This window comes from Phycodurus eques, chromosome 7 (genome assembly GCF_024500275.1).
Source record: "Phycodurus eques isolate BA_2022a chromosome 7, UOR_Pequ_1.1, whole genome shotgun sequence".
Classification (NCBI taxonomy): Eukaryota; Metazoa; Chordata; class Actinopteri; order Syngnathiformes; family Syngnathidae; genus Phycodurus; species Phycodurus eques.
In genome coordinates this window covers 12,147,658-12,170,406 of record NC_084531.1, presented here as the reverse complement: position 1 = coordinate 12,170,406, position 22,749 = coordinate 12,147,658, and the positions used below count along the sequence as shown (strand labels likewise).

Sequence of the window (22,749 nt, the reverse complement as noted above, 5' to 3'; positions counted from 1 at the left end):
CACCATCTCATTCTGCAAGGAATAACGGTACCACTGCATCATTGGTTGCAATGTGCATCAAAGGAGAGAAGCTCATGGTGTGGCCTGTATCCTCCCCTTACCTGAACCCTGTTGAGAACATTTGGAGCATCCTCAAGCAAGATTTATGTGGGTGGGAGGCAGTTCACGTCCAAAAAGCAGTTTTAGAAGGCTATTTTTTCATCCTGCAAAGTAATTCAAGCAGAAACTTAATCAAAAAGAAGAAGAAGAAAACAAGTTCAATGGATGTACTAATTGTGACGCTGCTATCAAATAAGGGGAACTATGTTAAAATGTTCTGAGGACCGGGGTTTAAATCCCAGCCCCGCCTGTGTGGAGTTTGCATGTTCTCCCCATGCCTACGTGGGTTTTCTCCGGGTACTCCGGTTTCCTCCCAGATCCCCACAACATGCGTTGTAGGTAGATTGAAGACTCTAAATTGCCCGTAGGTGTGAATGCGAGCGCGAATTGGTGGTTGTTTATATGTGCCCAGCGATTGGCTGGCAACCAGTTCAGGGTGTACCCGCCTCTCGCCCAATGATAGCTGGGATAGGCTCCAGCACGCCCGCGACCCTAGTGAGGAGAAGCGGTACAGAAAATGGATGGATGGATGTTTGTATTTACATTGTTGGGCAAAGGGTTCCATAATTGCAAGCTGACAGAAAACGGGAAATGTCGCACTGTGTTTTTTGTTCCCAGCTGAAGAAATGATGTGGGATGGTTGTGTTTAAAATTGATTTTGTCACTTCGAGGTTTTAAGTTGTGTCTTTGTTGCGACTTTGTACAAATTCGACATACCAGCTTGTTGGTGTTAGCGGGATGGCCCCGTTCATCGCACACAAACGCGCGCATGCACACACATGCAGACACGTACACGGCCAATCAGATGGAGGGTCCCCACCCTTCAATATCTCTAGTTAAGAGACCATGATGGGTTTCATGTGTCTGCTTTCAAGTCGTATAAATCTTTTTTTCCTTCCTCAAATGACTGGACAGCTGTACGCACCCTCTGGGGTTTTTTTTATTTTTATTTTTATTTTTTTATGCCACACCATTCAGAAATGAGGGGCATATGCCATCAAATTAGTCACACACTGGAGTCCTGTCTCGTTAAAAAAAATACAAATAATAATCATACGCCGGCTTTTCAGCACCACGCCGGAGTACGAACCCATAGCTCTGTGTCCTAAGATGCAGATTGATCTTACTTTATGTGTCCCTACTAATTTGTGAATGCACATCAAACGATATGTTAGGGAGATTTAGATTTTGTGATTTCCATCACTTTAAATGGTGGCAGGTGTGTGCTGAGTCCCATTTAACATACATTTGAATGTGATTGCTTAATTCTGAACACATCCACATCTTCAGTTATAAGAGGGTGTGCACACTTGTCCAACCAGATTACCTCAGTTGTTTATTTTTACTCTCTCCAAATATTTCATTTATTTTCATGTGCAGGTTATAGGTCACATTAATGGTGGGAAAAAGTTTTGAAATTGTTTATCTTGGTCTCATCTTTTTATATCACAAAAACCTGGCATTAGAACAGGTGTGTGGAGACTTTTTTATTTCCACACGCATGTGATAGATGGATAGATGACATTATCCTAGTTTTCATTACACATATTGCACAGTTACTGTATATATCACTGGTCAGCACGCGTTTTCTTCCGATCTGTGCTTTCACCTGAACTTCATCTTCCCTTTTCCTTCTTTTCTCACGCAGTCTGCAGAACCTGCGCAAAGAGAAGTCGCGCAATGCGGCCCGGTCGAGACGCGGGAAGGAGAACTTTGAGTTTTTCGAGCTGGCCAAGATGCTGCCCCTGCCCGGCGCCATCACCAGCCAGCTGGACAAGGCCTCCGTCATCCGGCTGACCATCAGCTACCTGCACATGCGAACCTTCGCCAGTCAGGGGGACCCGCCCTGGAGCCCCCTGCTGGAGGGAGACAGGAACTGTAGCAAAGGTGAGCAGCAGTTGTTTTCATCATTATGGTTCCTCCTTTTTCAGAAAATGCAGTGCACCCAGCAACATGGATGTAATGGATTTCGGTTCGATAAAACATTTTTAATTGCTCCTTCAGGGAAAAAGATCTTTGACAATAAGATGTAGGAAACAGTTGCAACATGCAACACGCAAAAGTACATTAAACCAGTGATTCCCAACCACTGTGTTATGAAACATCATCAGATATGCTGAGGAAAATGAGCAAATTTCACTTAACTGGTCCAAAAAGTATTGTGTTCATGTTTATCTATCTATGACAGTGATGGAGAGTGACAGGCACAACAATTGCTGTAAATGCTCTTGACATGACGGAAGGTACAATTAACCTGTCTATCCACCTGTTGCCATTCATACAACAGAATAATAGCTTTGTAAATCAACTGACACCGGATCATCATTATTTCAGTCTATATAGTGTTTGTGACATTTTTGGTTGGTGATGTGCTGTGAAATTTTTCTAATGTAAAATATGTGCCTTGGCAAAATAAAGGTTAGGAAACACTGCATTAAACAGTCACATCCTTGCCATACATCCATTATAATAAAAACAGCATGACTACACTCATACTATTAGACCGAATTTGTAGGCTTTACACGATCAGGATTTTTGGGGCCGATCACCGAGTTTAAAAAAACGATAACCGATCACCGATCCGATCAAAAAATGGAGCAATGTGTCTATTTAAATGACCACCGCAAACAATATCCATAATAATAAACACATTGTTCAATTAACAGCTTGAATACGAATTGAGCATTATTGTAACGATCAGATTTTCGAACAAGCTTGTACAGTAATACCTAAAGATTCAAGTGTCCCGACTTACTAGTTTTTCGAACTATGAGCCGCAGTTTGGCCGTTTTTTGATTGTTTGTTTGTTTTGTTTAGCTTGGGAGCAAAAAAATAAGTTAAGAGTGCTGTGTGGTGGCAGTGAACTCAACTCACTTCACAACAATCAGCTGTTTATCAATTTGTGTCTTTAAAACAACCACATAGCTTTGCCTTAGGAAAGCCCGCTTAGCTTCATGCAAACAAACAATGAAAAACGCCATAGCTAACCAATAGGTATTATCAGTAACGGATATTTGAACAATATTTTGAGTTCTTAACAAGGTCACAGAACAAATGAAAGTATCTCAAGAAACCACTGTATTGTATCTCATCTGATTGTGTACCTAATGTTGTGTCCACTCACATGTAAATGACATGTGTGACAAAGCATCTGTTTTGCCACACAACACAAAGAATTCTATTTGGAGCGGGATCATTTTCACTCATCTATTAGCATCATGAATTGTGTTTTGCATTTGAGCACGCACACATAAATACACACAAACTCACACACACATGCGCTTTTGCTCATTCCCAGCCTGCAAAACATGCACGTGCATATGCATTTTAATCACACAAAGACTTTCCATAGGCGTCGTCCTATCTATCTGCGTGCTGCTGGGTACACAAAGAAAGGAGAAACTATCGGCGCATTTTGTAATTACAGGAATTAACTGTATAACAAGGACAGTGTAATTACACTGCCTGTCTAATTGCTAGTATTACTGAGGGGAAACCACGCAGATACAATACAATTAGAGGTGCGTGTTTTTGTGTTTGTCTGTCTGTGTGATTATGCCTCTTTCTTGTCGAATTCAAGAAAAAAACATGGGCAAAAAAAGAAAGAAAAATGTGATGCTAATTGCATTAATGTTTTTTGCCGTGTGTGTGTGCGGGGGGGGGGGGGGGGGGGGGGGGGGTGTGTGTGTGTGTGGCTGCGTGTGTGCGTGCATGTGTGTGTGATCCTACCGCAATAAGAGCACTGTGTGTTCCAGATAAGACATAATGGCTTTAATAGTATAATAAGTTTGGTCGGGTCTGTTATGCTTGTGTCAATACAATGGCTGAGTTAAAGGGGCTCTTGAGGCTGTAAGGATTGATCGGCTGGCCCGGGAAAGGACACTTTGAGGCAAGACTACCTACATGTCGGCGCAGCATTTATTTGCAGTTTCTTCACAGTCAAAACTGAACTGTTCATGATATTGGCTTTCTATGTTCAAGTACTTTAAGACTTTCCCTTTAGGCAATAAGAAAATAAATAATATCCACACATAAATTCATTTTGGCATGCATGTCAAGGCTGTTCAGTGACAAACGTGTAGGTTATATTTCTACTTATTGCTTTAAAACACAACACAAAGAACTCTTACTTAATAGCAGAAGTTAAAATCTAAATATTGTCTGATGAGTTTAGCAAAAATAAATAAATAAATAAAAAAATAGGGGTGGGACATTGATACATTAATTAAATTAAATTAATGACTAACAAATTTGTTGAAAAAGCATTTTAATGGCATTTTGTGTTCTAAACAATGTGGAAGCTTTGTCAGTGCACGATTTCCTGGTACACCGATTACACTGACGCACAGGTCAGAGCTCGGCTACCAAAATGGAGGAATTGGATGAAACAGCGTTGCTAGGACTGATGGCAGGCAAATTTCATAAAATAAAATAAAATAAAAACAACTACTTTTCAGATGTCATGCAGAAACCATTTAAAGGCAATACTATTCTGAAAAGAAGAAAAAAAAAATGTCCAAAAATGCCACTTTAACTTTAGGTCTGTTTTATTTTGATCAGGAATATTTTCTTTGCTAGAGTTATTATTCCTGTCTGTCAATTATTTCATTCAGTGGTCCAACAAAATCCTTTTCAATTAAACCGTGTTGCTTTTTGGGACAAATATTATATGATTAAAATGTGTCAAGATTAATGACATAGCCTCTAATTAATTTGACTGATTTTTTACTCGAGTCCCACCCCTAAAATCTATATACATTTATTCTTCCTCATCAACTCACAACATTACGTTGATTCTCCAAGGTTGTCTGTTCTTTATTGAATTATATAATATACTGTAACAGCAATTAGAATAAAACATGCCTTCAGCAACATAATGTTGACTCTTCACCAATGAGAATTCACATAATAAAAGAATAGTCATAAAGTGGACTTACAAGGTTGTTATATCACAGCGGCGATGTGCCTGTCGCTCGCAAGACGTTTGTGGGGTTTCATGCAAAAAATAAAACATTGTTGGCTGGCTTTTCAGTCACTGCACATGGAGTCATTGGGCAGTCTCCATGTCAATTATCTTTGAACCAGTTTACGTGTACAGTAGGGGATGAACGACTAAAGATTTGTTGTAGCCGACCATAATGTGATGAAAGTCGAGTTGAAGTTCATTAATCGGTGACGGCATTGATATTTTATTAGCACATTACAGCAGTCCGCAACCTTTTTTGCGCCTCAGACCGGTTTCACGTAAAGACATATTTCTACGGACCAGCATAGAAATAAATAAAAACAAATAGTAAGAGATGCAACTCATCATTACTCTAATTGTTGTTGCTGTAATTAGTGGCAGTTAGGCACCTGTTTTTCTTCCAACAAATTGGTTGGTCTCATCTCGTGTTAAGCATTGTTGTGTTTCAATGTTTCTATTTCACTACTGCTTTCATTGTTTTTGATGGTAGACTTGCTACAGGTCTTATTTTTGGTCAACGTATTTCCACACGCTTGTAGCATCCGTACGGGCCGTTTAAAATACTGACGTCGGTGTCGGTTTAAGTGTCCCAAGGCCATTATAAATTGCCCGACTGGAAGACGAGTTGCCAAAAACATTATTTGGGACTTGTTACATCAAGCGCTAAAAGTCGATGTGGCGTAGTAAAGTTGATTAGTCAGCTAGTCGACTATTTGGTTCAATCCCTAGTTTCTAGCAGCACATATTGCCTGCCAATTAAATGATTTCATGACTAGACGCGGATAGACACAAAGGTAAAGCATGTTTTTTGTCTTTTTTTTTTTTTTTTAAAAGAAATTGGCTTTGTACTTTAATCTGTAGCTATAAAAACGAGGAAGTAGATAATGATTTTTGTTGAAAAAGTACATGTTTAATGGCAGTTCTGCCCATTAAAATCATTCTCCTTTGTTGTTTTGGCATTGGTGTCCTGTTAAATGTTATCAGTATATTAAAATGTTAAAAGTTAGAATCCCGCCATCATTTTTGTGTGTGGAAAAAGTGACACAGAATCAGCATCATGTTTTACAATTTAGACAGTATTATTGTTGTAGAACTAATTACCTTGAAATGAAAGTAAAACCATTTGAAATATGAATATCTAACTACATGTGCTAAGCAAATTAAATTAAATAGGCTTCATGTTTGAAAAGTCAAAGATTTAATTATCGAAATTGCCACAAAATTATTAGGTTGTAAAATACTAGCTATTTTATTCACAATTTCACAAAGACAGATTTAAAAGTAACACATTACACTAACATTTAATTGAAACCAAAGTTTAACATTAAACTCAGTTAGCTTTTCTCGACTCATTTGCTTTAAACTTTGAGATAATTTGTATGATAATTGTTTAACTGTTATTAGACTGTGAAATACTGTACATGACATTTTGGCAGTAATTTACCCTCAAATGCAACCTTTGTTATTTTCTACTGAAATTGAAAAATAGTTCCAATATAGCCCTTAACTTTGGTTTAACAATGTGCTAAATTCTTGTGAGGAAAAAAAAAAACAAAAAACTTTTTATTTTTATTTTTTTGGGTTAGGGCCCATAGATTATAGCTAGCAGCCGACCACGCTGGTAAATACAAGTCAACGTTTGTTTGTGTTAAGTCCGTGTGCAGACAAGGGGGCGGGGCAGCACGGGGATGCTAGCCAATAAGAGACGACTCACTAATCTGAGACAGCAAGATTAAAGATCGCACATTTACTCAATAGCAATCTTGGTTTTGGCTGCAAGAATTTGACCATTAAAAATCACTTTCCTTGTAATTAAATCAAATATTCACACATTCTAAATAAAACAAATAATATATGAGCTCCGGGGTGAATACTAACATCATAAGTGTAGGCACAGAGGAATCTGGGGTCAGATTACAAATAATTGTAATGTTTCAAATGTAACAAATACACAATAAAAATGTTTTCTCATTATACTTCAAGGCAAAGTATTTATCTTTTTATCCTTGACTTCCAAAATGTTGAATTATCTCTTCCATTTACACAATCCGATGAAGTTGGATGTTAGGTTTTTTTTTTGTTTTGTTTTTTTGTTTTTGTTTTGTTTTTAAGTTACAAGTTAGGCCACACAATCACAGTGGTAGCCCGAATAAAAAATGCAATGCTAATTTGGACATCAGCTTGAACATGTCTACTCACAATGCATTGGTCGAGTTTTAAGTGTGATGCATGACTTTAATTCTGTAAGCGGAATGTGGCCGGAGCGTGCATGAATGGAGGAGAAGAGCGATGAGGGGAAGGGACAAATGAGAAAGGTTCAAAGATCCAAGTGTGTATGTTTGGAGGAGAGAGGGGCTGGGGGGGTCGCATTCCTCCACACTCCCCCCTTGTCCGAGGGTTTTGGGATGGGCGAGACGCAGCCGAGGGTAGGAAGGAAGGAAGGAGTGCTGGAGGAAGAGAGGGGAGGGGCTGCTGTGGCTTTTGTCTGCTTCCCACGTTTCAAAGCCAGTCTTGAAAAATGAATAGACATAGCAAAATCAATTGCATGACCTTCACAGAGGGAGAGAGGGAACGAGATTGAGAGAGCAGCGTGTGAGGAGGGTGTGTGGGCAAAAGAGGGAAGGAAGTGAGGGACGGAAGGAAGGAGGGAAGGAACGAAGTAAATGAAAAAGCCAATTTTAAAAGAAGCCAAAGTGTTCTTTCTGATTCAGCATGTCTTTTTTTGTGTGGCTCTAATCAGTAGGGTTGGGCATCGTTTGAATTTGAGCAGGTCCAATTCCGGTTCCTGTGTTCAATTCCGGTTCCAAACGATTCACGATTCCGATTCTTTTAGGGGGTTGGGTCAAAAAAAGTTTGCATGGTTTATATGAAGGGTGTCCAAATTATGAACATCCATTTCCTTAGCAGCCCGCAGCATAGCCTAAAATTTGACTCGAGGTTCTTCATAACCAGTATCAATATCAAACCTATGAATTAAAAGGCAATGTGTGTGCAATTGACCCAATTGACTTAATATTCATTAATTCATGTTTCAGCTAAAAGTTAAATATAGCATTGTTAAAATAGTTATTTTATTTTATTGTTTTCCTCACCCAGTTGACTTCCCTGACAGCATTGTTAGAATAGTTATTTTACCAATACTATATAGCTGCCCCTGTATTCTGTTTCATCACCTCAAATGGTTTATATGTGCATGTTTGAACTTGACTTCTTGTTTTAAGCTTGTGGCCTTTTATTTCGAAGGGTACGCACCGGAACTCAGCATTTTGGCACGTAAACTAACTTCACACGGCACCGGTGATTGTTTTAGGTTTATTATTAATATTATCTTCAATGGATGGAACCAAATGCTATAAAACGCTGATTCCTTTCCCTACCCACCGATGAGGCACAAGTTTAGTGTTTGTGATACTGTGAGACAACGTTTGTGTGAATTTTGTCGCAATTCATTGTGATGTAAAGTTGTAAAGGTTTTAGCCCAATGTTAAGCTAATGTTAATGGTTTTTGGGGTTTTTTCCTCATCGCCGCTCACGTTGGTTTGAAGACTAAAATAAAGGCATAAAAACCATCAGTGCAAAAGTGCAAGCAACCGTTTACCTTGTTAGCTGTCTCAATGTTGGCATAGACGTATTTTATTGTTTCACTCACCCAATTGACTGAGAACTGACTTCACTGAAGCTCCGCACAGTGTAGGCTGCGCTGCTTGAACGCGGCATGTTCCTCCTTGTGTACATTCTTCAGGTGCCCGATCAAATTGTTGTGGTGAAGCATTTAGATGACGTTCCTCACGACGTACTTCAGTTGTGCACAGACTGCAAATAACTTACGAGTTGTTTGTCTGAGACACCGCAAAATAGTCCCACACCGACGACGTGTTTTTTCACCGACAAGATTGAAAAAGCTTTCTTGGCCGTCAGATAGTTACAGTACTGCGCCCGCCATAAGACATGTGACAAGGCTAAAAATAAACTAGCTTTTGGACTCATACGCGACGGCGACGCGGAGTTAAATGTCTTTTGCGAAGTGCACTGTTCCTTACTTCCTGCCAAGGCATTACCAACAGATCACAGAGCAATGAATACAAACATAAGAGATCTGTACCATTTGTTAGCAGCCATTCTATCCCATTTAACATTAATATCAATATGCACTTAGAGCAATATTCTTAGAAAAATAGGATATTACAACCGATAGAAAGAGAGATCAAGTGAAATTAACTCAGATATGTTATCCCTTATCTTAGATAGCATCGGGCATGAGTCCCCGTCTCCCCACTATAAGAATTTGAGTGCCTTTGTTTGCGTCAGTGGTTATCTGACGCACTTGCTCGTTACTTAGTTATAATTACTTGACCCATTTTTGCCACTGCAGCGTGCAGTTAGCTAGCTGGCTATGCCTACCCCCTGAAAATTCATCTTCGCTGGATGTCACAATTTACAAAACAGCTCAGTGTCTTTATTTAAATCCCCAAGCGTGGAAGTGACGCCGTAAACGAGACCACTGCTCGTCCACCGGCCAAGAGGAGCCCCGAAAGCCTGTTAGCTTACAAGCTAGCTGGTGGATACCGCCTTTGATCGCAGCGTGGAAAGCCCCGCAACGACCCGCTGGGATGTACAGTATGAAATGCAACAACAAATTACACAACAAAGTTACCTGAATCTGCGTCTGTAAAAGCTAAATTTGATGTCTGTATTTACTGTTTCACTATGTCAGAATGACTGTTTTTTTTGCGCAGTTTATATATTGATACAATCCCCAGTCTGTCATCTTTAACCTGATGCATTGTAAATCCAGATTCAAAAGGTCTTAACTCGTCATAAAGCGGTCAGGTTTCACATTACAAATGCGGCGCAACTCCGTGGTTAACAGGTGCAACATGGCAGCTGGAGAGCCCCATCCCATCTTTTACAAGGTATTGAACAATGACAAGTGGGCTCCGGCCTCAAGTGTTTTACTGTCTCTGTTAGTGAGGTCAAACACACCTCTCACCCACCGAGCGGCGCTGACATTGACTTTCACTCTGCTTACACTCGCTCTCCCTCCCTGCCGCCCCCCCACCCTCGCCTCACTCCTGTCGTACCCCTCTTCCCTCCCCTGCATTTGCCACCCCTCTAATTCACAGCGTTAAAAGCAGCCGGGGCTTTTAAGGCAAGTTAATTGCACTCAAATTATGTTCGACCGCGAAAAGAGCGAGGGAATGACGGCACAGAGACAGAGGGATGGAGGGATGGAGAGAGAAGATAATTGTGCTGGAGGGGGACGCGGCCAATTAGGGTCACTCTTTCTTTATCTGTGCGTGTGTCGAGCTGATGAAACATCACAATTGGATGCGAGTAAACAACTTGGCGGGTGATGGGATTCGTGTTTTGAAAAGGGTGGGAGCGCTGAACTTGGAAGATAATGACAGATAAGAAGACAGTGGACGAAGGCAGTTGCAGTGACAGTTATCTGGTTCCCATGGCAACGGGTTAAGAAAGGTTGACCCTGTGGGGGAGGAGAAGATCACGCATGCCTCTGCACAGGTGTGTGTGTGTGCCATTAGTCATGAACTTAACCGGGACTAAATTATGTATTAGACAGACGTATAATGAAAATCATTAAAATGAAAATTCTGTCTTTTCTCCCCACCGAGCACCAGGAAGACCCGGAGAATTGACCTGCGAGTCAGACCATAATTAACGTGTGCGACGGCTCCCTGTCCTGCTGTTTCTTATTCCCACAATGAAATTAAGCCTCGCAGCAGAGTCCCAGCCGGCCTTTCAAACACCAGTGTGATGGAGAGCGACGAGCAATGATCACAGGAGCTCACACGTCAACGCTCACCACATTTAAGTCAAAGCTATTCTGGAAACTATTAAGTTTTAACTGTACTGCTAAATGTGAGTGCCACACTGAACATTTTGTAAACTTTGAATCATCCAAGAAGGAAAGGCTAACCTCTTTGTAAATACCACAACAGCAGTAACTGAGACTACAGGGTCTGTCAAGGTCAAACAGTGAACATGAAAAAAAAATACATATATAAAAATATATATTTGTGTTCATTAGTTAGCAGGCTACTTCCTGGTTCATACAGGATGACATACTGTATGAGATGTGTCAGAAATGTTCCAGGACTGGTGTCCCAAAAGATGGGACACCAGTCTTTTTCCCCTTCAAAGTAATCTCCTTGGAGTGTAAGGCCCGCCGTACACCCGGCGATGTGGCCGAATGCGACTGAAGTCGACCATCGAGAAAAAATTACAGTTGGCAACGCTTCGCCGCACACCAAGCGTTTGAGCACTGTACATCTACTGGCAGGCTAAAATGGAGAAACTGTGACTGTATCGGGTTTTCATGCTCCACATACAGTATACTGAACTGTGTTATTATTCTTTTTTTTTAACCACAAAAACATGGTGCGCTTGTCAAGAAGTGGAAACGAAAAGGAGAGGGTGTGGACATTGTGAGAGGCAATAATCGATCTCCCCATTCATGGACTGCAGACTGCATCCGTGCATTTCGGCGACAGAGACCCTTCACACTTTTCTCTATAGCCACGGGTACATATGAAATTAGGAATGATAACTATTATTGTAAAACATAATACACACTACATACAGTATTGGTACGGCTCAGCGGTGCCAAGCTGGCTGCTGGCTGGTTGGATGGTGAACATTGGTGGACAGCCATTTTCAGGTCTCTCCAGAGATGCACAACTGGGTTTAAGTCAGGGCTCTGGCTGGGCCATTCAAGAACAAGCCACTCCTTCGTTATTTTAGCTGTGTGCTTAGTGTCATTGTCTTGTTGGAAGGTGAAGCTTCGGCCGAGTCTGAGGTCCTGAGCACTCTAGAGAAGGTTTGGTCGAATTCGTCTTTTCCTCGATCGCAACCAGTCTCCCTGTCCCTGCAGCTGAAAACACCCCCACAGCGTGATGCTGCCACCACCATGCTTCACTGTTGGGACTGTATTGGACAGGTGATGAGCAGTGCCTGGTTTTCTCCTCACATACCGCTTAGAATTAAGGCCAAAAAGTTCTATCTTGGTCTCATCAGATCAGAGAATCTTATTTCTCACCATCTTGGATTCATTCACTGGCCACTGTGCTCTTAGGAAGCTTAAGTGCAGCAGAATGGTTTTTGTAACCTTTGCCAGTCTGTGCCTTGCCACAATTGTGTCTCTGAGCTCTTCAGGCAGTTCCTTTGACCTCATGATTGTCATTTGCTCTGACATGCACTGTGAGCTGTGACGTCTTATATAGACAGGTGTGTGGCTCTCCTAATCAACTCCAATCAGTGTAATCAAACACAGCTGGACTCCAACGAAGGTGTAGAACCATTTTAAGGATGATCAGAAGAAAAAATGTCAACAATTCCGTTTTTTTCTGTCAATGTGGGGTGCTATGTGTACATGAATGAGGGAAACAAATAACTTAAATGATTTGAGCAAATGTGCCGGGAGGAGACCCCAGGGACGACCCAGGACACGCTGGAGGGACTACGTCCTTCGGCTGGCCTGGGAACGCCTCGGGATCCCCCCGGAAGAGCTGGAAGAAGTGGCTGGGGAGAGGGAAGTCTGGATGTCCCTGCTAAAGCTACTGCCCCTGCGACCCGACCTCGGATAAGCGGTAGAAAATGGATGGATGGATGGATTTTAGCAAATCAGAGAGAGAGAGAGAGAGAGAGAGAGAGAGAGAGAGAGAGAGAGACAGGACCGTACCATTTATTTCTTGTGAGGCAGAAAGATTGATTTTAGTATGGCCCTAAAAAAGTGAATGGGTGTGTGACACAATGGCAATAAGCAAGAAAACTAAAAGGATAAAAATATTTGTGTTTTACTTAAATGGCAATAAAAGCAAATACATTCATTAACACAAATTTATAATTAATTTATATAATATATCATTAAGCACAATATTTTGTTTGTCTATTAGAATATTAGCCTCCTGGTTCACAGGTTCACAGAATTATGAAAGACGACCATTCAATTATCAAAGACGACCATTCAAATAAAAAAATAAATAAAAAAAACAAGATTAGCATGTTTGCCTCACAGTCGAGAGGTTCTGGGTTTGATGCTCTTGTGTGGGTTTTTTCTACTCTTCCCACATTCCCAAGACATTCCTTTTAGGTTCACTGAAAACTTTAATTGTCAATGACTGTGAATGGTTGTGTCGTCTTTCATTTATTTAACAAGTTTAATTTGTTCCGTGACCACGCTCGTAACTCAAATCATCTTTCCTTATTGAAATTAATGGAAATGCCATTAATCCGTTCCAGCATCTCCCCCCCGCCACACAAATTATACTAATGTGTTTTCAAGCAGGAAAATAGCACTCTATAATACTTTATAAAATCATAGTGTAATAACATACTTAAATACAAGATAAAAGAATTAAAGTTTGGGCATCATGATTTAAGGCTTCAATTCAATTAATTCTCCTGCTCCTTCTAGTGTGGCTGCCTTGGCCACCGGAGGGCAGTAGAATACAGTACATCCATCCATCCATTTTCCATACCGCTTATCCTCACTAGGGTCACGGCCGTGCTGGAGTCTATCCCAGCTGACTCTGGGCGAGAGGCAGGGTACACCCTGAACTGGTCGCCAGCCTATCGCAGGGAACAGAGACAGACAAACAACCATTCACACTCACATTCACACCTACGGACAATTTTTAGTCTTCAATTAACTATTTAATAATACTATACAGACAAATGAAGACGAGAGTGGCTCTTCTTTGTTTGTCTGTACATTGGAACCTCTATTTAACGGACTAATAGTTCGTTGTATCCAGGTTCCCTAAATCGAGGTTCCGTTGTATTCACATTGTCAGTATTGTCCGTGACTCAGTAAGCTGCAATGATATTAGTCTTTTTTTTTTTATTTCGCAGAGGATAAAGAATATATGCCTGTAAGTATTGTGACATTATCTGTCTACATTTGTTTTCAAAGATCCATTGTTTGAAGGGTTCTAAAACCATTGTTTGGTTGTTTCAAATACACAAGGTGTAATTCTTTGTTTGATGTTCATTTCGAGAGTAAACTTCAACTGAGAGTGGCATTAAACAGCTTTACGGCTCTTATTTATGAAGAATTGTTCACTATGTGCCCAAGTGCTGCTTATTGTGAAGTGAGTTGAGTTGAGTTCACTGCCACCATACTGTGCTCTTACCTCAAGTCAGCGCTCGCAAGTCAAATAAAAAAATCGATATCTCGAAAAACTCCCCTAAGTCCGGTCACTCATATCTCAAGGTACCACTGTATAAAATTTCCGCGTGGATTGAGGATATGATTTATCCACTTTTGTCATTATTGAGAGATTTTAAGACGTTTCATTTCGGACGAGTGAAATCATAATAACGTTCAAGCATGGAGGAGGTGGCTATCTATGAAAGTGTACAATTTGCTGCATATCCATATTAGGATTTGGATGGCGAGACACAAGTCACCTCATGTTGAAATTGTTTATCATCTAGTCATCATCAAACTAATTGAACCGTCGACCCACACGTGAAGTCGGAGTTCACACACAACCGCGCCACAGAAGGAACTTTGTTCCGAGTGAGATACCGACACTGCTGTGGGACCCTCTCTTCACATGTGCACATGATTGTGGAAACGCGCTGGCACGCACACACACATGCAGGCACGCATGCACGCACACACACACACACACACACACACACACACACGCACACTCACTCACACTCACAGCGTGTCCAGTGTTTTGGTTTCCTGGCCGCCCTATTGTATCCCGGCAGTCTTTAATAAATGGCCCTCTGTGTATTTGTGAGTGTGAGTTTAAACTCATCCATCAGACCCCCACCACATCCGCTGAAGTCCACCCCTCCGCCACTACCCACCCCCTGCCCCCCCCCTCCTCCCTAGCCTCATGTCACATCCAAGCGTTTCCTCTGCGATGTTGACACTAGTCAGCACTCCTGATCACCCGCCATCACCTTCACTCCTCCTGGGATCTGATGCATGACACACACACGTACGTGCGCACGCTGCACGTCTGTGACTTTTTAGGTTGCTGTGATATGATGGCAGCGCCCCCAGACTGACTGTGAGCCCCCCACATCCCCTCCCTTCCAGGCACTGACTGGCTAGGCTGAAGGGTCCCAGCACCAGACCCCTTTCATAGCCCTGAATGGACTTGCCTTATTTATATTCACACAGGGGGCACCCCATCTCACAATGCCACTGTGGCTTTGTCCGGCAACTCTTTATTTATGTGTGTGTGTGAGAGAGAGAGTGTGTTTTAGTCAGGGTGCTGTGTGTTCTGTGCATGAGAAATCATTGCCGTGTGTATTCCTGAGGTGTGTGTGCATCTATAACTCTAATGGAATGCCTCCCTCTTCTATTCACTGAACTCACATCACAAGCAGGCAGCTGGCCAATATATAAATATGTGTGTGTGTGTGCGTGTGTGTGTATGCGTGTGTGTGTGTGTGTTCCGCCACCCCCCTGTGTTCAGTTGTAACCCAGAGCAGCGCTTTCATTTTCCTGTCATAACGTGTATTGATTTTGTTCAGCCTTGCAGGCACACACACACACACGCCTGATGAGTCCTAAAATCATCCACACAGTCGAATACTCGTGTGCATTACGCCTGTATACACAACTACCAACGTTCAGATAGGGAAGACTGTTCAAAAGCAGCCCTGTTGAAGAGAGATTAGTTCCCCACATACGGTCTTCACACACTCGCGAGTGTAGTATCCAATCTCCCCCACCTCCTTTAGTGCCCCCCCCCCTCCCCCAACATTAAACAGTAAATACGGCTGATTGGTGAATTAATCTCGCACGTCACCGAGGGGCCCTCGTGCCCCGCACCAGCTTGGAAGAAAGTGATCACCACCACCTTGCGCAGTGTTTTCTCATTTTCCTCACCTTAGCGTTGCTGCATTTCTCATACCTATCTTCAACCTGCAACCACACACATTCCCTCCACCCTCCTCCTCGATCTATAGCACGCCGCCACCCCACCCCCACGCCGCCGCCCAAACCCCCCACAACCGCCTTCCTAACCACCTCCAACTCTATTTGTATTGTAATTGCCTCGGTAAACAGCACCACTTTGGCACCGAGCAGCTCTGATAGCTTGTGTTTGGGATGCATTAAGAGTGGCGAAACAGACACTGTGTGTGTGTGTGTGTGTGTGTGTGTGTGTGTGTGTGTGTGTGCGTGCATGCATGCATGCGTGCGCGTGCGTGCGAGTGTGGAAGAATGAGTGGCATCCTTCATGTTCTTCTCTTCCAAATGCTCTGTTTTGTTATTGCTAAAGCAGGGGTGTCAAATGTACGGCCCGCGGGCCAGAACAGACCCATTACCTGGTTCTATCCGGCCCGCATGCATTGTTCTTTATTTTGAAACTCATGCTTTTACTTTGACACAGGCACCGTAGAACTGGAAGTGGTGTGAGTCACGTGACGTGACATGCACGAAGCTAAGAGAGAGAAAAAAGATTGCCGTGGCTGGGCACGCCTCCAATCCATATGCAGTAAGAGTAAACTGCCTTGGTTCACCCACCAAAGCATTGCAGGCATTGACGAGCCTGACTCTCAAGTAAATCAGAACAAGTGAATGCACATTTCAAGGAAAACAAATATTTTACCATGGAGTAGTCGGCCCATGGCAGCTGCATTGACACATGCCTTTACGACCGAAATCCTAAATCCACGCTATCTGGAGGGAACATTCGTTTGCTCTTCAGAGCTCTGGCCACCGCCTTCATTGGATATGTTTGGTTGAAGGGTACGTCTTTCATTTGGAAGAGTGGTTTAGTGTTAGTAAAGCAGCGGTCTCATATATGAGACGCAACAGTTTTGAGCTGGCTTCTGGAAGAATAGAAAAGTACTAGTCCATCCATTCATTTTTAAAAACTCTCTTTTCTGAGTCCGCTTTCAGAACTTTAGAGCAAGCCGTGGTGGCCGGCCGTGTCTGTGCTGAATCTTGACAGTCTGTGACTGCGGCATGTGTGAGAGAAAGACCGCTGCGTGACGATGCCCGCCATTTGAAGTTACCCGGTATTTGTGTTAAAATATCAGGAGCTTTTGTAAAAAGTCGCCAGAAAAATAATTACTCAAGTACAGATACCTGAGAAATCTACTTAAGTACAGTAACAAAGTACTTTTACTTCATTACTTGAAAACCTCTGGGGAAATATGGAATGTACGTATGTGAAGATTAGACCTAAAAGGTTTTCAGCAGCAAGCATGGAGCCTTCCATTCATTTTAAAACAATATCAAATGGCTCCGCTATGTCAAGCTGCTCCCACTTCGCGCTTTTGTCTTTGCTAATGTAAAAAAAAAAAAACAGCTTTGTTCTTCCTCCAAAGAGCACAAACCAAACTTATCATACAATAATTTCCTTGAAAAGCTATTTCATTTTTTTTTTTTTTTTGGAATGCTATCTATTCCTTAGGTATTTGATGGTAATTTACAATGACAAAATGTGCTGAATCTTCAGGGATACTTGATGTCGCACAAGACTGATATTCACCCAGCCTGTTCTCGTGATTACAGTTGGACTTTTGTACTCTTCCATAATGAAGAGAAAACCATTCATTTTACATTTAGGATCATCTGAACTCCCAGACTGGTCGCTGGCCAAACGCAAGGGACGTACTGTATAGATAAACAACCATTCACATTCACACCTGTGGACAATATACAACATGCAAACGTCACATAAGATGGCCTGACAAGATTCAAACTTGGAACCTATCAACTGTGAGGCAGATATACTAGCTACTAGCCCACCATGCTGCCCACCATATACCAACATTTCAGTGCAGCGTGTCAGCAGCATGCTCCACTTTAAACTTGAACAGCTGCATGTTCTTTATGACGCAAGACGATTATTATATTTTTGTTTGCAGTATGTCACCTTGAGGGGGTTGTGCCCATGCAGTGGTTGCTTTAAAATTAGTCCAGTTTGAACACAACATTGTGCTTTTCCCCCCAAGATTCCTTACTAAATTGTCATGAATGTTGTTGGCTGTTCACCATGAATGTATTAGCTTTCGCCACTTTGTTTACATGTCTTGACTAGATGCAAACGGACAGTTTTGAAAAGAAAGACCCTTGAGAAATGAACTTCCTCCATTGATCCACACTTACATTGCACACAAGGTCTATAGAGCCTGTTCTTACGTATGCAACTTTTCTTGTCTGTGAAATTGATTTTCAAAGTAGCATGGTGCACACAAATCCATCCATCCATTTTCTGTACCGCTTCTCCTCACAAGGGTCGCGGGCGTGCTGGAGCCTATCCCAGCTATCATCGGGCACACATGAACAAACAACCATATGCACTCACATTCACACCTAGGGGCAATTTAGAGACTTCAATTAACCTACCGTGCATGTTTTTGGGATGTGGGAGGAAACCGGATTACCTGGAGAAAACCCACGCAGGCACGGGGAGAGCATGCAAACTCCATACAGGCGGGGCCGGGGATTGAACCCCGGTCCTCAGAACTGTGAGGCAGACGCTCTAACCAGTCGTTCAACGTGTTCAAAAGTGACTCCGGCAAATATAATATTTGAGTAATGAAGTAGAAATAGATGCGTTCTAAACAACATACTTGTTTAAAACGCATGTCCTGCAAGGTGTTTATCCAGGTGAAAATAAAAAAAAAACAATTTAGAAGTTGTCCGTGGTATGACCACCAAAATTGTGTCGATACTGCACTGTGCAATGTGTTTTTTGTTTTGTTTTATTTTAATTCAGCCCCTGAACCCAGTTTCACTTTTACAATTTGAGAATGATTGTACCCCAAAGCATTCACAGAGCATTGAAGGAGCAACTCAGTCTTTAAACAAAATACAAGTAAAAGTACCATGGCGGGTGAAAGTGATGAATAGGTCGAGTAATAATATACAAAGAACAAACGAAAAGACTAATAAACATCAAGCCCTACTCACAAGTAGTAAAAATTGTTTGCAGCAAAGTACAAACTAATAACAACTAAATAGGAAGGAGTGGAGCAAGGAGGAACACCACGAAATTCCCAGAACTTAGAGTGAGCAACATCCATTAAAGGAGCGATACAGAATGCAGCACAGAAATTGGCGAGGACAAAGGAGGCAAAGCGAACAATCTGGCGTCTTCCTGGTTTCGGGCAGAGCTTTTAAACTGGGAGCTGATTTCCAATAGTTGCCAGGTGCTCACCTCCTCGTTTATTCCACCCAAATCTGGGTACTGACACGCTGGTAACAATATGATATAATAACAGTAATATAATATATAATTTGTATAGGAGCATAACATTTGGTTGCCATGTTACACCAGTTTTCCCAACCTTTATTGAGCCAGGGGACATATTTTACATTAGAAAAATCTCATGGCACACCACCAAACTAAAATATTACTTAAACTATGTACAGTGTGTTGAAATAACGATGATCTCATCTCAATGAACTGGCAAATTTACTTACTCAGTATGAAATCTGCTCATGTTCTGCTCAAAGGCCATTATTCTATTGTATAAATGGCAATAGATGGCTACAGAGGTTAAAAGTACCTTCTGCCATCTAGTGGAAGATCATTGTTCTACCTCTCACGATATGTTGCTGGCATAGATAGAGGAACAAAGATACATTATTTGTTGTAAATAAATAATGTTTGTGCCAATGAAGTGAAGTTGGACACTGTGGTTGGAAATCACTGGTCGAGACAGAAAAAGTCTCAAAAACGCATGCCCAAAAACACACGGGAAATCTGCCATATTCATTTAAACAGCAACCGATTTAGGGTAATTAAATCATTTCCAGGGGTCCTCAAACAAACAGTCTTATCCTAAATATTCTGTCCGATTACTACTAAATCTAAACCACGTATATTAGACAGATGGGGGAGACTACGCAGTGGTGCCTTGAGATACGAGTGCCCTGACTTGATTTTCTTCCAGATAAGAGCTGTCACTTTTTTTTGTCCTTTAATATGAGCAAAATGTGAGACACGAGTGTGCTTCAGACCACCACGACTAGATCACGACAGCACACTTCACGGCATCCAGCTACCGTCAATTCACATTGGTTTACTTGCAGTGGAATGTCAACAATAAAGGAAGAACAAGTAAGGACAATTCATTAGGTACAGTCGTGATTTGTTCATATTTTCCATGTTTGCGGGTTATGTGGAGAGCAAATGTTATTACTGTGTTTTTTCATACAATACAATTATGTTGAGTGCAACTTTTATGGAAAATGTGTTCCAAAAAAAGAATTTGGGGTGCTTTGAGGGGCTGGAACAGATTAATTGCATTTCTCTTCATTACAATGGGAAAAGATGATCTGTCATGTGAGTATTTTGAGGTAGGATTGTGGTCACTGAACACATTAAAATCATATTTCAAGGCACCACTGTATTGAGAATTTTTTTTTTTAAATATTGCATGTGGGCGGAGCCTGGTATCAAATGTGCCATGAAATATGAAACTTTAACAACTTCACAAAGTCAGAGCTTGATCAACTGTGTGTTTAATGATGATTCCGCCCTGGAAAGATGCATATGTATGTACTATATGTATCTGTCGATGCAATTACTCACGTCTTCAAACTTTATACATACAGGGTGTCTTTGGCTTACGATGCTCCGGACATACGGCAATTTGAGGTTGTGAACTGTGGGCAATGAACTAGTAGCCTATGTGCAGTGACGTAAGAATGCGTGTGGTCATGCAGTACAAGAAGGCATGCGTGCGTAACGCCATAAATACTTTTTTTTTTTTCATTCAGTTGTTTTTAAATTTATGGCCTTGGGAGTGTTTTTCAATTCTAATTATTCTACTGTGTCTGCGTTAATGTAGGTTAGCGATCAACTACGACCTATTCCATTGTAAACCGATCCTCTATATACTCTCACCGTGTCCTTTGTTTGACGTACCTCCCAATATTATATGGGCGTGTGAGGGTCCATTCAACCATGTCAGCAGATTTAATTTTCTATTAATTTCATATCATTAATTAATAGAGAATCCTGTCTCATTGAAAAAGTCTCTTGGTAGACAATGCGGTGTGATCTCTGGGGTGTCTTTTCTGCTTTGATTTTAGTTTGCCTTCATGTCTTCTTCACGTGTGTTCCTGTCTCTTTGCAGTGAGACGGTCCTCACATTCGCTGGCCACTGACATCTTCGAACAGCACCTGGGGGCGCATCTCCTGCAGGTAACTGCCACAACACTCGCATCTTCCTTACTGCCCTCTTTGCAACTTCAGACGATGGATAAATGATGTTTTCCGTCCTGTAGCTGAGGGGTGGGCAACTATTTGAAATTGGCCACCGTGTGCTTCTTTTTTAGATGCTCGTGTATCGCCGTTGTGCTGCCGTGAAAGGCAAGTTCTGTCTCAAGAGGTTTTGCATCGTATTGTATTGATTTTGTGGGCTCCGTTGTTAACACCAGTTAGCCATGATGCTGTTAGCTACAGGTTTACCGATTACATAGACAGCGGTGCAGAACGTCCCGGGATTGAACGAGATCGTGTCGGCTGGAATGTCGTAGTTCGCTGATCCGATCGATGACGTCATTGATCAGATCTGCAAATGAAGACATCACAGCCGCTCACAAAATTTGCATAAAATTCAGAATATCGGCTGATCCGATAGAGCCAATCAGATTGGTCGAAAGTCTCACTTCAATACTTCGTAACTTTTAATTCTGCGGAAAGACCAGAAAACAACACATTACAGTAGTCGAGGCGGGATGAAACAATTGTACAGCGTATGAACGATGGTCTCTGCATCACTCGTGAATAGAATAGAATGGGCCTTTGCGATACTGCTAGAACTCGAGTTAATGTAAATGCTCGGTCGGTCAGATTAAAGAATAGAGGGGGTCGTATTCTGCTAGCCCCTGCTATAGCCAAACAACACACCTTGGCACCAAGCTTTGCAAGACAGTAACGGTCACACTAAGCCATGAACCTCAGATGCTCAGACAGCGTCTTTAGCTGACCTGTGTACTTTTTACACAGGTGAATTGTCGGCTGGGGAGTGTGGAGCAAGAGGGTTGCAGGGGGGAGTGAGGTGCAGCATGTAGACACTCAGAAGAATGTAACACCGCAGATTACGAGGATGCTGAGGGAAAGACGCCGGTCGGAAGAGCGAGCTGAGCAGAGAGGGATAAGGGGGAAGTACAAGGATTATGGGAGGAATGGAATAAGGTAGGTATAGGAGCAGGTGGAGAGAGGTTGGGAATTTAGAAGTGAGACGGTATGCGGGGAAAAAAAAGAAGCACACGTCCGCTCTTCTTTGGCATTTTAAAGAGGGATGGGAGACTTAGGGAGCGGCATTGATAGGAATCAAATTAACGCTGCGGAAGAGGGAAAAAAACTGTATGATTCTTTCCTCCCAAGCCGTCCTCCGGCCGTAATAGCCTGATAATTGCACTTTAGTTCTCCGACATTCAGGCGGCTGGTTTTCTCCTCGCCGCGACACACGACTCCCCGCACCCCACACGGCCATACATTTGCATACTGGATGTGTCACTTGCATAAATTACCGCTGCCACTTTAAGCACCGGGCCCGCCAAAATAGCAATCATTCTTTACAACGAAGTGCCCCTGCTCTGTGTGTGTGTGCGTGTGTGCGCGTGTGTGTGTGTGGGTGTGTGTGTGTGTGTGTGTGTGTGTAAGCTTGTTGTGACGATTAATATTTTTCTGTGAAGCAGTCCTCTCTAATGGGCTGGTTGTATA

At 42.1% G+C, this 22,749-nt stretch overlaps 1 protein-coding gene across 2 annotated transcripts in view; it reads left to right on the top strand.

Moving 5' to 3' along the window:
• Positions 1-22,749, top strand: part of npas1 (neuronal PAS domain protein 1) — a 69,610-nt gene that overhangs the window by 22,528 nt on the left and 24,333 nt on the right. For both annotated transcript variants that reach the window (XM_061682444.1, XM_061682442.1), the window contains 2 exons: positions 1,748-1,986; positions 21,155-21,222. In XM_061682444.1, coding sequence (XP_061538428.1) covers positions 1,748-1,986; positions 21,155-21,222 — 307 coding nt within the window. The remainder of the gene's footprint in view (positions 1-1,747; positions 1,987-21,154; positions 21,223-22,749) is intronic.